General features: G+C 37.0%; 1 protein-coding gene across 1 annotated transcript in view; it reads left to right on the forward strand.

Moving 5' to 3' along the window:
• RYR2 (ryanodine receptor 2) overlaps window positions 1-16,474 on the forward strand; it is a 542,915-nt gene that overhangs the window by 329,341 nt on the left and 197,100 nt on the right. Inside the window, exons 42-49 of the mRNA XM_060126891.1 lie at window positions 992-1,106; window positions 2,804-2,936; window positions 3,146-3,249; window positions 4,633-4,635; window positions 6,046-6,181; window positions 6,728-6,914; window positions 8,671-8,776; window positions 11,466-11,586. Coding sequence (XP_059982874.1) covers window positions 992-1,106; window positions 2,804-2,936; window positions 3,146-3,249; window positions 4,633-4,635; window positions 6,046-6,181; window positions 6,728-6,914; window positions 8,671-8,776; window positions 11,466-11,586 — 905 coding nt within the window. The remainder of the gene's footprint in view (window positions 1-991; window positions 1,107-2,803; window positions 2,937-3,145; window positions 3,250-4,632; window positions 4,636-6,045; window positions 6,182-6,727; window positions 6,915-8,670; window positions 8,777-11,465; window positions 11,587-16,474) is intronic.

Here is a 16,474-nt window from a genome sequence, read left to right on the forward strand (position 1 = left end):
TTAAAAGTGAAAAACTAAAAAAAAATAAAGAAAAGAATCACACTATTCCACTTTCTTGATGTAGCCAGAATAACTAAAAGTTAGCATATGACTAAATGAATAGATGACTGACTCAATTAAGGTAACGTGATTCAAAGGGAAAGTTTCAGGTTTCTCGTTGATTGTACATTATTTTCTTGCTCTGGCTCCAACAAGAAAGTGTTTTATAGAAAAGACTCTTGCGTGATTTGCTATATGTTAAAATAAAAATCAACAGAGCTGTTTATTTGCAAGGACTGCTAAACATTAAGATCTTTAAAAGTACCTTTGCATAAGTATTGTAATAATGTGTAATGCAATAATAATAGTACAAAACATTCTAGGTATCGTCTGCTGCTGTTTCTTTAAATTAAGTGTCCCTTTTAATGAGTTGGATTACTCGTACCTGGACTTCATGTGTATTCAGTGTCTCTGGGAGAATATGTATCCTTTAAAAGCATTTCGCCAGAATGGTAACATAAATGTGGCAGGAAATAACACTACTGTTATTAAACATACAAATAATGAATATAGTACTTAAAAAGCATATATGAAAAGCAGAGATGCTTATACAACAATTATTTATATAGAAATTTTCATAAGAACATGGTATAACACTGCTTCATATTTCTATACAAAATAAGGTTGAACAAAATAAGATTGAATTTAGATATTCATAAAACTAGGAATAAGTGTCACAAAGTCTGTTTCATGTAAATGAATGTTTACCTATTTAGTACATTGCTTATAATTGAGAGGAGTAGAAGACTTGCATGCTGTTTTTGGTAGGCTGTCAGTATTTTTGAGGAAGACCCAATTGCACTTATGAACTTCTATGGCTTGATGATTGCTCTTACTTTTCCATACATGCCAGTAATTATTTCCAGAAGATTTATCATGATCTCGGATACGTTTTTATTTAAATTTTGCTCTGACTTCTGTGTTTCCCTTGTACCTATGTTGTCCTTTCTAGGGATATCATGAATAACAAAGTGTTTTACCAGCACCCTAATCTCATGAGGGCACTTGGGATGCACGAGACAGTGATGGAGGTCATGGTGAATGTCCTTGGAGGTGGGGAGTCCAAGGTAAAGGAAACCCTTTGATTCTTGGGATGCCATTTATTGTAACCTCCTAGAATATGTACATGGCATATTCTTAATGAGAACTTCTATAAATTCTATTAGGACTGTTTTTTAAAGAACACTTTTTGAAAAAAATTGGACAAAACTGTACAGACTGAGAGCTGGATATGCTTCTACAGTCATCCCCCAGTATCCACAAGGGATTGGTTGCAGGACCTTCCTGGAGATACCAAAATCCACAGATGCTCGAGTCTCTTAGGTAAAATGAGACTCGTGTATTCGTGTATAACTGAATGCACATCCTCTCATATACTTTAAATCACGTCTAGATCATTTATAATACCTCATACAATGTAAATGCTATGTAAATAGATGCTGTCATGTAGCAAATCCAAGTTTTGCTTTTTAGAACTTTCGGCATTTTTTGCGTTTTGGTTGAATCTGCAGATGTAGAACCTACAAATATAGAGGTCTGACTAGTTTTTTCTTTGATATTGATAACAATTTTTTTATGCCATGTAATTTGCTATCTCCTAGATTATCCTCACTTCGGGGATATTTAGAAACCTTAAAAGTTAATACTATGCTAATTTTGTAAGATTTTGAATTATAAGTCCATTTCCATCACATTAGAAGTCCATAACACAAGCAAGCTCTTCAGACCCACCCGTTCCCTTGATTCAGACAACAGTTGGTTCCACTAAATTCCTGATCCAGACCAAGATTTGAAGATGATGCTCTATAGCATTTGTTGTAAGACACTAAGGTGCATTTTTAAATGATTAAAATTTAAAACCAAACAAATAGAATATACAAATAGAATACAAATAGAATATACAAACAAACAAATATAACTCCATATAAAGCAGTACAATTTCATGACCTCTGATTTGCAAAATGTTTCAGGTCTTTTTTGAAATTTTAAAATGTATTTTTCAAAATATAGACGTGAGTCCATATTTCTCATGTTCCGACTACCAATTAGACAGACCTGTAAAGATATTTATAAAATACTCTGTTTAAGAAGGACTTGGAGTCTTTAGGGATTATCTGTGGCATACTAGAATAAGAGCTAGGTCTCAGGGGAGATGTGTTTGCTGGGGCCCAGCAGGCAGACCTTCCAGGAAGGGTGTTCATCATAGGAGATGAGTCATGTGCCCGTCAGGGAAGATGTGAGTTCCCGGAATTTTAATAATAATACAACAGCGACACTGATGATAAGGACATCCTATTATGTGGTTCCAAATATTAAACGGGGTATTTTTCACAATACGTCTCATTGAACTCTCCCTCCTTTGCCTCAAGTAAATATTCTCACCCATCTTATTACAATTTTACAGAAGAGAACCAGTGAGATTGCATAATTCCCCAAGGAAGCACAGCTAATAATGTGAATCAGGAATCACAGCTGAGCCTGCCTGGTTCCTGAACCAGGCCCATGCCACCTTTAGGTTTAGGGCTGTAGATTAATTCCAGATCAACCCATTGATGGCAGTGAGGCTTCAAATTAGTGCCAGGCTTGATTTTTGGTGGCTCTAGGACTAGATGAGTCCAAGTCTGGACATAAGAAGGTCTTCTGTACCTGAGGCTTGGCAGACATGGGCACACACGGATGGGCAATCTGATTGAGACCTCAGCTTCAGAACTCAGTTTTATAAAGATCCTTTGCTTTCCCAGCTAACTAAATGCTCTTTATGTAGGAAATCACTTTTCCCAAGATGGTGGCCAACTGTTGCCGTTTTCTCTGTTACTTCTGTCGTATAAGTAGGCAGAATCAGAAAGCAATGTTCGATCATCTCAGTTATTTACTGGAAAACAGCAGTGTTGGTCTTGGTAAGTAAATTATGACTTTCATTTAATCTCTAAGGTGAAAGGGATTTACACATTGGATTTTAAAATTAAACCTTAATGTAAATTAAGTTGGATTAGCGCGATACGTATTGCATTTAGAAATTCAATTCTAAGTGAAAGTTGTTTTTTTACATGGAATTCATAGTTGCAGTGCAATTCAGGTTTTGTTTCATCTTCGTTTCAATTAACAGCCTCACCAGCTATGAGAGGTTCAACGCCACTGGACGTGGCAGCAGCCTCGGTGATGGATAATAATGAACTAGCCTTAGCTTTGCGGGAGCCAGATCTGGAAAAGGTAAACAGCATCCCTGCCCCGTGTGTCTGTGTGAATTACACTTGTTCATAGTGGTTTCTCAAGATATTTAAATGTAATTATACTATAGTTATAATTATTATAATTATAATATACTATGTATTATAAATATGTTACACTTACATGTAATATTATAAATTATAAAGAACAAGAAATTTGAGGTAAGGTATTTTCTCTGATCACGTGCATTTTTCTTTGGAAAGAGAATCAACTTACTCTATATTCTTTTGTGTTTTTGTCCTTTCCCGGTAATCTGCTGTCACTTTTGCTTGAATCATACAGTTTAGATTTCTTAAAAGAAATTGCTTTAACATCTTATATATACAATTTATATCACAGAAGTTTGCATATTACAGTGCAAGGTATCATTGATATACTGAAGGCCATGCACTCTAAGCATATTAGGCCACATATATGTTTACCAAAATATGGATAAATTTCCCACATGTTTTAATTGCAGTTGCATTCTAAGTGGTCTTCCTGATCCCTCCCTTGCAGCCAGAGTGAGTCTCTTGAAAGGATCATATTAATCCTCTGCCCAGAACTCTCGAAAGACTTCCTATCTCACTTTGAGCATACACTTAGAGGCATTGCAATAGCTCCATCCAATCAGTCTTAGTTCATTTCCTGCAATTCTCCGGGTCTCTCTTTTTGCTCCAGCCACGCTGGACCCCTTGCTGTCACTGGAACTTGCTAGGTGTGCTCCTGCCCTAGGGCCTTTGCCCTTGCTGTTCCCTCCGTCTGCAATATTCTTCTGCCAGCCGTCCTCATGGCTCTTTTCCAGACATCCTTTCAGTCATTGCTCCAAAGTCACCTTCTTTTCAGTTCTTCCATGTCCGTGCTATAGTTTAAATATTTATGGTTTAAAATTACATTTTACTATAAATATATTTTACTAAAATCTGTATATTTATGTATTTATCAAAATCTACTCCTTACCATCATGTAAGGCCAGTGAGTACAGGGCATTTATTTCTCGGCTGCTCATTGCTTTTTCCCAGTCTTAGCATTGGCACTGGGTAGATGCTCAACGCATAGCTGTTGAAAGCGTGAAAAAGTGAACTCTTCCCCAAACCCTCTGACGTTGACAGTCAACTGTCATGAAGCTTTGCATCTCTAAATAACCTCTGAAGAATTTTCTCCCATATATAATTTGAAATGTTTTTATCTACACACTGATAAAATAGCTAGTATTTTTAAAAAGTAGACAATGCTGAACACTGAGTAGGCTTTGGAGCAACTGGAACGCTCATCTACTGCTGTTGGGATGAAAAATGGTTAAGTCAGTTGGAAAGCAGTTTGGCATTATTTTTAATAAGTTAAATATACCTAACATAAATATGCCCCTAGCCTTTCCACTTCTAGGTAGTTACTCAATAGTAATACAAATATATGTCCACATAGAGATGTGTACATGGATGTTGATAATGGCTTTATTCATCTGAGCCCCAAATTGGAGACAGCTCACCAGACAACTGGTGAATGGATAAACAACACTGGGATATTTCCATAAGTAGTGAGATGCCATGATTAGGCTGTAAAAAGCAATGAGGGACTGACATGTACTCCAGCATGAATGAATCTCAAAATCGTTATTCTGAGTGAAATAAGCCGGGCTCAGAAAAGCCATAATGGATGACTGCATGTATCAGTGTCCTAGAACATGTAAGCTAGTTTGTAGTGGCAGAAAGCAGGTTGTCAGGACCAAGGTTTGTAGGGACGGATGGTCTGCAAAAGACACGGGGACCTGAGGAGCAATGGAAAATGCTCTACATCTTGGTTGTGGGTTCTTACAGATGGATAAATCTCTCAAAGATCATTGAATTTATACTTTAAATAGATGAATTTATTATACATAAATTATACCTCAATAAGGATGATGTAAAATATTTTTAGCTTTATTATTTATTTATTTTTAAACCTGGCTTAGCTTGTGACTGAGCTGGGTGTAGCTTATTTTGTTTGATAAGTTGCTCCTCCAACCATCTGCTACCATTGATAGTGACTTCTTTTGGGATTCCTTTTTTTTTTTTTTTTTTTTTTTTAGGGATTTCTTTTAAAACTGGTTCTGTTATGAAATCTTATATAGAGAACCAACATTCACAATAAGACAGAATATTTTAAAAGGCCAAGCTAAGCAGAAATTTTAATGTGTTAAGTTTAACAAAGCAGAAAGGTTGGTAGTATTCTCCCAAACTTAATAGACAGTGAAACCGTGGTTCAAGATGATACACTAAGTTCTAATGCAGGTCAGATTTGAACCCAACGATATTTGACTCTGAGCTTAGTTTTCTCCACTTCTCTAGGTGTCCTCTCACACACACCCCTTGCCCCATTACACTGATATTTTATTTTGGAAATAAATTCACTTCTTTAAAATATCATCGTATCTCAGATGGATCTTTCACTATCTCAGATGGATTCAGGTTTTATACCGGGCCAGAGGCCATTAGGCATTTTTGAAGTTTATCAAATATTACGACTCTTGTAGGTAAAAGTCTCAAATGATACGAAATTTAGGAATATTTTTCTTTCATAGAGTTCATTCATAAACATTTTTACTATGATAGCACTTTGTTACAGTTTGTCAGTATTTCTTAATTCTAAGGTTTTACTAAAGGGGGTTCATATAGACGGTCATGAGATTAAAAAGAACTTGCAAAAATGCATTCATTTTAAACCATCCCTTGATAATAACATTTACCATGTCTAGTGCAAGTTTCTAATGAGTATCTCACCCAAGGGATAACGTTTTTGTTTATCACCTTGTTTTTGCAGGTAGTGCGATATTTGGCTGGTTGTGGACTGCAAAGTTGTCAGATGCTGGTGTCGAAGGGTTATCCAGACATTGGGTGGAATCCAGTTGAAGGAGAGAGATATCTTGACTTTCTCAGATTCGCTGTCTTCTGTAATGGTAGGATGAATCGCTTAGGGTCTTTTATGGTCATTATTAAAACTGCCAAAAAACTAGATGTATAAAATAATGAGGCATCGCAGCATTTTCACGAAGGAAGTAGATAGTAGTAAAGAAATTGAATATTTTATAATCAGTAGGCTTTTTCACAGTAATAATTTATTTTGTAATATTTATTTTGATCGTGATGCTGGGCTTTCATTATTAAATAAAAATTTGTAGGCACTTACATTCTTGCTGTTTTTATAATTAGACTCTAATAATAGCTAGGATCAAGACTTCACTTCCTATAACAAATTAACAAAAATGAATAGTTTATACCTCCATCATGCTTTTCTTTACTTGGAAAATTTTAAGGGCAAGAAAAGAAGTTTACTGAGTCTTATGGACCGAACACTAGTAATTTGGATTCAACTTTGGCTCTACTACTACTTTATTAGGTTTTAGTTATTTTTCTTTAAATATAAGCAGATTAGTATAACATTGTTTGCTCAGAACTTCCATGTAGTCAGCGTTTGCTTACTCCTGTTCCCCGTTTGATCTTAGGGGAAAGCGTGGAGGAGAATGCAAATGTCGTGGTGAGATTGCTCATCCGGAGGCCTGAGTGTTTCGGTCCTGCCTTGAGGGGGGAAGGTGGGAATGGTCTGCTCGCAGCCATGGAAGAAGCCATAAAAATAGCTGAGGATCCTTCTCGAGATGGTCCCTCACCAACTAGTGGATCCAGCAAAACCCCGTAGGTCGAATATGCACACTCTTAAGATTAAATGATACCACTTGACTTTTAATTTTACAAAATATAATTTGCGTTCTCTTAATTGCAGTATAATTCTCTGGTACTCCGGATTTCTTCCCTTGATAATGAAATGTGTTTTGAGAGAAGGGATGGAATTTGCTGCTGGAATAGGGTGAATGAGCAAAGAGGGACCTCAGGAAGATTGTATGGATTTAGTCGAAAAAAACTTAGGTTGTAGGAGGAGATGTATTTTGTGAATTTTCTCAGGGCTCTAGGGAGCAGTGAGTTCTTACAAATGATGGGAGGTGAGCCTTTGAAATTAGAATAGAGTTTACTGGGAGGCTAGCTGGAACGAGTTTTCATGATAATAGTAAGAGAAAGAGACCTTTAGCAAGAGGATGGGGACTTAACTAAACTGGTGTGTTGGCAGAGAAAAGGGGATGTTGTCACCTTGGGGAGTAAAATGCTTTATTAAGGTCTTGGTGACCAGGGAGGCAGCGACTACCTTACATTTCTCCATAGTCTTTGTTGTTAATACTTGATTCCAGCAATAAATTCATCCAGGCGTGTTGCTTCCTTTTTTTTCTTTTTTGGCCACATCACGTGGCATGCAGGATCTAGTTCCATGACCAGGGATCGAACCCATGTTCTCTGCAGTGGAAGCATGGAGTCTTAACCACTGGACCTCCAGGGAAGTCCCAGCTTCCTATTTTTGTAATCTATGGAGCTGAGTGTCCTGCTAGGGGCCCATGCAACCACACTGCTAGCACCACTGGTAAAGATATAACATAGGGCTTATTGGAGGCAATTTTCCAAGCAAAGAGGTAGTCCTGCAAACCCTGGTTCTCCCACTTAGAGACCTGGCGTAAATGTTCCATCGACAGCAAGGCCAGGGTTCCAGGCTGGGAGCGCTCCAAGAGCAAGTTACATATTTATCAGTTAGCTGTTGAGGAACTAGGAATCCCTTAGTTTTTCTAACAAATAGAAAATATACCAAGAGATTGCTGGTCGAGTACCACCTGAGTGGGTGTGCAGCTGAGGACCTTGGGAACAGCATTGCTTGCAAGGAACGATATTGTCAACAGGCCTTGCTGTTACTCTGCAGACTGCTGAGTCCAGCTGAGGCAGCTGTCGGCCAGGCCACTAAACAAGGAATGACACGATCTTCCAGGGCCATCCACATTTGTCTCTCATCAACGAGATAATGAAATATTTATATTTTTCATGTTGTATTACTTGGGAGTGAGTGGGTGGGGCAGAGTAAAGAGAGGTGAGTAAATGAAATCACGTTTATGAAGTACTCTGGGCAAATCACCTTACTGGGTGCCTTGTATATGTCATCTGATAGGACAGACCTTTGTCACCCTTTCTCTAAATGTATGCTGTTGACAAAAGTAAACTTACCAAGTTCTTCAGTCAGTTATTTTCTGTTAATATCTTGTCTGCCAGTAGAAATGAGCAGAATCCATCAAATTCATAATTCCTCTTTTTTTTCCGTTTTGAAGGAATCTTAATATTAAAGTTCCCACAGATGCCTTCTTGGTGAAAGAATCTCAAATCTTGTCTTTAGCCCATTTTTATTTTCCTTTTTGAAATGTCAAGCTGTATATTAAACACATATGTGAAAAGTGTCAGAAGAAGTAGAATTAATTACCGTACTGGTCCCTTTCCTCTGAAAAGTATGTAATAAATCTGAAACGTCGTTTTATTATCTCTTTTGCTTTTCTTTCTGTTTCTTTTGAAAAATCCACGAAAGTGATACAGAAGAGGAGGAAGATGATACCATCCACATGGGGAATGCCATCATGACATTTTATGCAGCTTTGATTGACCTGTTAGGACGCTGTGCTCCCGAAATGCATGTAAGTGCTGTGGGGTCCAAGAACAAAAATCCTGGCTTATTCCTCTTTGTTAAGACATCCGTCACTTGCAAAAACCACAAAAGTATCCCAAACCATCAATCTTCATGCTCCATTAAAAATAATTGCTGCAGCCTCATTGCTGAACAAGTGTTTGTTTAGTTGGAAATATCTTCTTGGTTACAAAAATTAGTGATGAGATTTCGTTATGAGTCATTAATAGACTAGTCAGTTACTAATATATCTCTAGAACTCATATAAGCCTCCCCACACTTTAAGAAGGAAAGAACTTATTTTTCCTATACAGTGTCCTTTCCTGTTTTAGTGCATGCAGAAAGCACCACTCCTACCAAGGGTTGTTTCCTTGCTATATAATATTTAGTCCTTTTGAAGGAGCTGCTACATGCTGGCCACTGGTTTAAGGGAAAGTGGGGCTGGGAGCAGGTCATGGGAAAGGAAAGAGCTATGTAGACCCTATTGATTAGAGTTTTCATAAGCTTTTTGACCAAAAGGTAATTGAAGTTCATGGAACGATATTTACTTTTACTCTGTAATACATTCTGCTATTTTCTACTTTATTCTAATCTATTCTGCTTTCTTCCATTATATTAATTTAAAAAATGCTAGCCAGGGTCCATAAAATTAGCTTCATGATCTGTTGATGGGAAACAGCCAGAGTCTGAAGCACATTGACCAGTCCTGGGGAAGAAAGCAAATACACTTCTAACTGCTGTGAGCATGAAGCCAAAGTGACTGTTAGTTACAACACATCACCTTTCTCCCTACCCTTCGAATCTATGTCTTTTTTTGTGGGGGGGGGGTAGGAGGAGCGGGGTTTGCTTGTTTGTTTTTGTCTCTTTCTCTCACACCCATAGGTTAAAACTTTCTTGCTTTCTGGATGTAATCTTTTGTTGTGAACAGAGAGGAATCGCAGGATGGAGAAATACTAGAATGTTAGAAAACCTGGAGTTTGAGTTTTTGTAACGACTTAACTTGCTATCAGTGAGATTTTCATTATAGCAAATGGGAATAGACTATCAAAAATTTGTGTGCTGGAAGGTCATTGCAGAGAAAAAACTTTATGCCCACAATATTCATTCTTTTCCTGTTAAAGTGGAAAATCAAAGGAACCGTGAGAGAAATTATGCTAATAAATAGAAGATTTCTGTTCTATTATATTAAAGGGAAAAACAACCAAGTGACTTAATAAGGGACTAACCTTGGCACTTCAGAAATGTATTCACCTTCAACAACTATTAATTGAGGACTTCCTAGGTGTCAGAAATTGTGCTTCTGTTTCACACTCTGTGGTGAAGGAACAGATGCGTTCCCTGGCATTGGAAGCTTCCAGTCTGTTGCAGAGATGGGCTGAGATCCTTGACTATGTCAGGTCCACGATCTTCATAGATACTTCATTAGCCAGTGAAGGTCTAAAACACCTGTTAGGATCCATGTTCACCATTTTCCCCAACATTATAAACCCATCCCTGGGAGAAATCAGGGTAGAATATAGGTGGATATACAATGACATTTTTATCACAAAACAAAAAAGGCTAAACCAGCCTAAATATTAGTGTATGTTCAGAACCTAAAGATAATAATTTTTCCATTAGTATTATTGCTCATGTTATGGATAGATATTTATATGTAATTTGGGGGGTTAAGCATTCACAGACTTATCAGTCTTAAAATACTTTAATACCCCAGAGAGGATAAAAACTATTATTCTGATGAATATACCTGTTGGCCTAGACTGCAGCATGTGACTCAGTGTGTGCTGAAGTCAATGAAAATTGTGTGGCAAGTAAATATCTGTCTGTAAGCCTGAAAGAGCACTTTCTGAGAGAGTTTCAACTTTATTATTTATTTTTAATTAAAAAAATTTTTAATTAAAGTATAATTGATTTACAATATTATATTAGTTTCAGGTGTACAACATAGTAATTCAGTATTGTCATAGGTTATACTCTATTTAAAGTTATTATAAAATATTGGCTGTGTTCCCTGTGCTGTACAATATAACCTTGTATCTTATTTATTTATACATAATAGCTTATATCTCTTCATTCCCTACCCCTGTCTTGCCCCTCCCCCCTTCCCTCTCCCCACTGGTATCCACTAGTTTGTTTTCTGTAACTGTGGGTCTGTTTCTGTTTTGTTATATTTGTTCATTTGTTTTATCTTTTAGATTCCACATACAGTGATCATGTACAGTATTTGTATTTCTCTGTCGGACTTATTTCACTAAGGATAATGCCCTCCAGTTCTACCCATTCTGTTGCAAATGGCAACATTTCATTCTTTTTATGGCTGAGTAGTATTCTGTTGTGTGTGTGTCTGTCCATCTATATATCTATATAGATATAGATAGATATAGAAAGATAGACGCATACACCACATCTTTATCCATTCTTCTGTTGATGGACACTTAGGGTGCTATATCTAGGCAATTCTGCTATGAACATTTGGGTACCTATATGTTTTTGAATTTGTGTTTCTGTTTTCTTTGGATATATACCCAGGATTGGAATTGCTGCATCATAGAGTGGTTCTATTATTAAAGAGGTCTAACTTTATATAATGAACAGAAAATTATTTTAGACTTGGATTCCCATTCTTCCAATTTTCTAGATAGAATTAGAACATTGATTTCACACAGTTATTCTTTGTTCCTTTATTTTTCTGCCTGCAGTTGATTCATGCTGCTAAGGGAGAAGCCATCAGAATCAGGTCTATTTTGAGATCCCTGATTCCACTGGGAGATTTGGTGGGAGTAATCAGCATTGCTTTTCAGATGCCAACGATAGCCAAAGGTAAGGTGAATTTCCATTCTTTGTAATTCAGTAGGTCGTGGATGGTGTGATGTTTTCAATAAGATCATCAGTACCCACGGTTTCTTTCCCTGCAGCATAGTTACACTACATAAGTTTCTTTTAAAAAATGAACTACATCTGTATCATCCTTCTAGATTCCACACATATGTGTTAATATACAATATTTGTTTTTCTCTTTCCGACCTCACTCTGTACGACAGACTCTAGATCCATCCACATCTCTACAAATGACCCAATTTCATTCCTTTTTATGGCTGAGTAATATTCCACTGTATGTATGTTAACACATATATGTGGAATCTAGAAAAATGATACAGATGAACCAATTGGCAGGGCAGGAATAGAGAGGCAGATGTAGAAAACGGATGTGTGAACATAGAGGGATGAATTGGGAGATTAGGATTGACATATATACCCTACCATGTGTAAAAAAGATAGCTAGTGGCAACCTGCTGTATAGCACCGGGAGCTCAGCTTGGTGCTCTGTGGTGACCTAGAGCGGTGGGGTGGAGGGTGGTGTGAGGGAGGTCCAAGAGGGAGGGAATATATGTATACATATAGGTGGTTCACTTCATCATACAGCAGAAACTAACACAACATTGTAAAGCAACTATACCCCAATTTAAAAAATATATTTTTTATAAAATATTTTCTACATGCATTGTTTTTAACCAAGCTCTGTTTCCAAAGAGATTTTAAGTCTTTTTCAGGTGACATTTCAGTTTCCAGAAAAGAGAAATAAGCATCTCAACTGTTTTATCTAATGTCTCTCCTAGAGTTCTTTGGTCCCCTGTTCTTCTCTTTCTTGACAGCAACACCTTAATTCACTCTTTTTGATAGTTTTCGTGGTCACTTTCTTATAATACTTTTTTTCTAGAACAATGGTCATAGGTTTTGACTTAGTGATTTACAAATTGCCAGTGTGTTGAAAGAAGTGCCCTTTTCAAGACTGAGGAGAACATTTTGGAAAGATTTGTTTCTCCCCATTTTAACTCAACGTTTATCGTTCTTCTCCAACAATGCCATTTTTGGTTTAGAACTGCTTGTGATTAATTTTCCAATGTTAACTCAAAAGCATGTAAAATAAAGTCAACAGACTCTCCATATAAACGCCCAGAAGCTGTGATTCCTTACAGCCCTGCTTGCGTTAGGTTGGGAGGAGATGGGAGGGCCCAGCTCAGGAAGGATGGAGTGAGGAGCTGATGCTTTACTGTGGAGGTGGTGATAGGGCCCCGATTCTCCCCCATGCTGAGCCCCTGCACTAGCCCAGACTACAACAGAAATGGCACATGGCCTGGGCCCAAGGCCTAATTCCCTGTTGGTAATTCGCTCTCTGCCTCCCATAAAAAAATTTAAGCAGTTACTGAAGGCACCTAAAAGATATGTTAGGTCCCAAATTATACTTTATTCTCCCTTTTTGCAATGGCAGTTTTGCTCTGTTTTCCAGAATTGATTGGATATTGTTACGTATATCATTTTTGTACAAACTTCTGATTTTAGAACGAAAGCACATTTAGATAGGAAGTACACGTGATGACCCTTTTCTTTCATGAATTATGCCCAGAGAAGATTAGCTGTCAGTACCTCAAGTCTAGAATGAGGGGACCACTGTGTAATGGCAAGCAGTCTACCCTACTTGCCGGCCGTATTGTTAGGAAGTAAAGTTTCGTGTTGGCTAACCTTACCCACCCACATCTTCAGGTGACACAAACAGCCATGATAACTGAATACCCATTCTAAATTTAGGGAAAGCTGGACCTTAAAAATTGTCCCCTAGCTTTTTGTCTTCCCCATTTTAGGCAGTTTCTTTTTCTTGTGTATAAACAGACTCTCCTCATTTACCTTCTTTTCACCTTACTTCTAACTCGCATTCATTTACTTAACTAAAATATCTTGTCTTTCCCCTACATTCTGAGCCACAAAATTGACACTCTCAGGAAAAAAGATAAGAATAATACCAGTGACACATGGATTAGGGAATAAAAAAATGCTAGCCTTTATGGTTAAAATCAGTAATAACAAAGAACCAAAAACAAGGACTGTAAGAGTGTCCAGATGTCCCTTTCAGAATTGCCCCAAAAGTCTCAATATACCTCCTTTTCCTCCAGTTATCTGTCTTTACTAGCCTTTAAGATTTTCCAAGTTAGTTTCTTTCCTGTCCTATTTAGTTGAGTTATAGTAACGTTATGACTTTTTTTGTCATAAATATGCAGTATATTGTCTACCTGAGGATTTAAAGGATTTTTTGTGAACTATCACAGTCACACTGCAAGCTAATTTTTAAAACACCATCTACTGGTCATTGTTAAATTGATGCTTTTTTTTTTTTTAAATCTTCTTTCTTTTTATGGAGAATGTAGACAGAAACTGGTATGTTTTTATTTTGCTGTGGTATGCATTAAATCAACTTTTAAAACTTAAACCATCAATATTTCTTCTTAGGTTTCAATGACAAGTCAGTTGTTTCTTTAAGCATCACCAGCTATTGCTGATAATTCCTATTATATGTTCTGTATTTAGTATGTGAAGTTTGCCTCTAAACATTAGTACCCTGCCCCTCAGTATTAGCTAAGGACTTTCTCATACATTTTTTTCCTAGGCCGTGAGTTTTATTTTTAATTTTTATTTTATATTGGAGTATAGTTGATTTATAATGTTGTGTTAGTTTCAGGTGTACAGCAAAGTGAATCAGTTATACATATACATATATCTATTCTTTTTGAGATTCTTTTCCCATATAGGCCATTACAGAGTATTGAGTAGAGTTCTCTGTGCTATACAGTAGGTCCTTGTTGATTATCTATTTTATATATAGTAGTGTGTATATGTCAATCCCAACCTCCTAATTTATCCCTCCCCCCACCTACCTTTCCCCTTTGGTAACCATAAGTTTGTTTTCTAAGTCTGTGAGTCTGTTTTCTGTTTTGTAGATAAGTTCATTTGTATCATTTTTTAGAATCCTCATATAAGTGATATCATATGATATTTGTCTGGCTTACTTCACTTAGTATGATCATCTCTGGGTGCATCCATGTTGCTGCAAATGGCATTATTTCATTCTTTTTTATGGCTGAGTAATATTCCATTGTATATATGTACCACATCTTTTTTATCCATTCCTCTGTTGATGGACGTTTAGTTTGCTTCCATGTCTTGGCTATTGTAAATAGTGCTGCAGTGAACACAGGGGTGCATGTATCTTTTCGAATTATGGTTTTCTCTGGATATATGCCCAGGAGGGGGATTGCTGGATCATATGATAGCTCTATTTTTAGTTTTTTAAGGAACCTCTATACTGTTCTCCATAGTGGCTACACCAATTTACATTCCCACCAACAGTGTAGCAGGGTTCCCTTTTCTCCACACCTCTCCAGCAGTTGTTGTTTCTAGACTTTTTGCTGAGGGCCATTCTGATGGGTCTCATACATTTTTATTATAATTATCCTAGCACTAGAGGGTAGCCCAAAATGATAATGAAAGAAGGAGGAGTTTAGAAAAAACAAGAGGCAAGTGTCTAATCTCAAAAGTAGATACTCTTTTCCTGCAGCTCTTGGTCCAGACAGGTTTGGGCAGATTGTGTGAGGTAGTCATTTTAGGTGGATGAATAATGCAGGCAGCACAGGGTAAAGCCAGTGCAGCTGGCCTTCCTCATGCCAGTTCATTTTCCAGGGGTCTGAGAGGAGGCAGTTCATCAGCTGTCCTGTCCCCAGTGTGTCTGAGGAGGTGGAGAGCATAAAGCAGCAGCCCATCCATGAGTCTTCATTCCCAGGCAGCTGGAGTTGCAGCATTCCTTAAAATGAATGTCCACCTGAATGAGTGTTTAAAAAACAAATCTTATTTCAGGATCAATGAGTTGCTTATCATTTCCTTAGGCACAGCTTTCTGTTAGAAGAATAGAATCCTATAAATTACCTATAATGTGATTTTTTAGGAGAATGGAACTGGAGTTTCATGTAGATTTTTAATCAAAAATTAGAGCATGCTGATTTAACATAAGGATTAAATTACCTCGGGTTGGATTTTAAATCCAATTTTACTTAGTTTAAATCTAACTTTGCCAATGACTAGATGTGCCATTTTGGACAAGTTATTTAACTTCCCTAAAAGTCGCTTTTTATCTTGTGTTAAAGGAAGATAATAATACCACCTTCATAGTGCACGTGTGAAAATTGTATGGAAGTGTGTCTGGAACATTCCTAACATAATACCTGACAACAGCACAAATGACAAGCATTGTTATTCTTATTATTGTAATTACAGGAAGGAAGGTATTAGGTGTATTAGTTATTATTAATTATAAGGAATGGAAGTGATTTCGTATTAGTCTTCAGTCTAATTTCCTTTAAAACATTGTTATTTGTTCATTTTCATGATTCATATATCAAATTCATTCATCGACTGTGAATGAAAACAAAAGCGTTGTGACTGTATTCTTTCAGGATGGGTATGGTCATGTATCATCTTTCTTTCCCTGGGTCCTTCTTTCTCCAACATTGCATCAGTAATAAAGATTCTGTGATAGTATTTGCAGAGTCTTAGAGTGTGTGGTCAGCAGCAACGTGGCATAATTATCACGTGGTCAAACAGAAAACAAGTTTGTTCTCCAGTATTTTCAATGGGCACATAATTCCCTAATTCTTCATATCAGTGATCCCTTCTATGAATCTACAGAGTTATACTAAGGAATTCACTCCTCTGTATAGGCATCAAGCCTTGACTGTTGATAGAGAAAATAACATGTCTCTCAAATATGTTTTAAATGTTATTAAATGCTATTATGATTAATGAAACATCTTTCATTTGAAAGTCAGACTGGTTCCTGGAGTTTTGTTCATTATCCTGTAATTGTCTGAGCCATAAATATGTA

Source organism: Lagenorhynchus albirostris, chromosome 16 (genome assembly GCF_949774975.1).
Source record: "Lagenorhynchus albirostris chromosome 16, mLagAlb1.1, whole genome shotgun sequence".
Taxonomy (NCBI): domain Eukaryota; kingdom Metazoa; phylum Chordata; class Mammalia; order Artiodactyla; family Delphinidae; genus Lagenorhynchus; species Lagenorhynchus albirostris.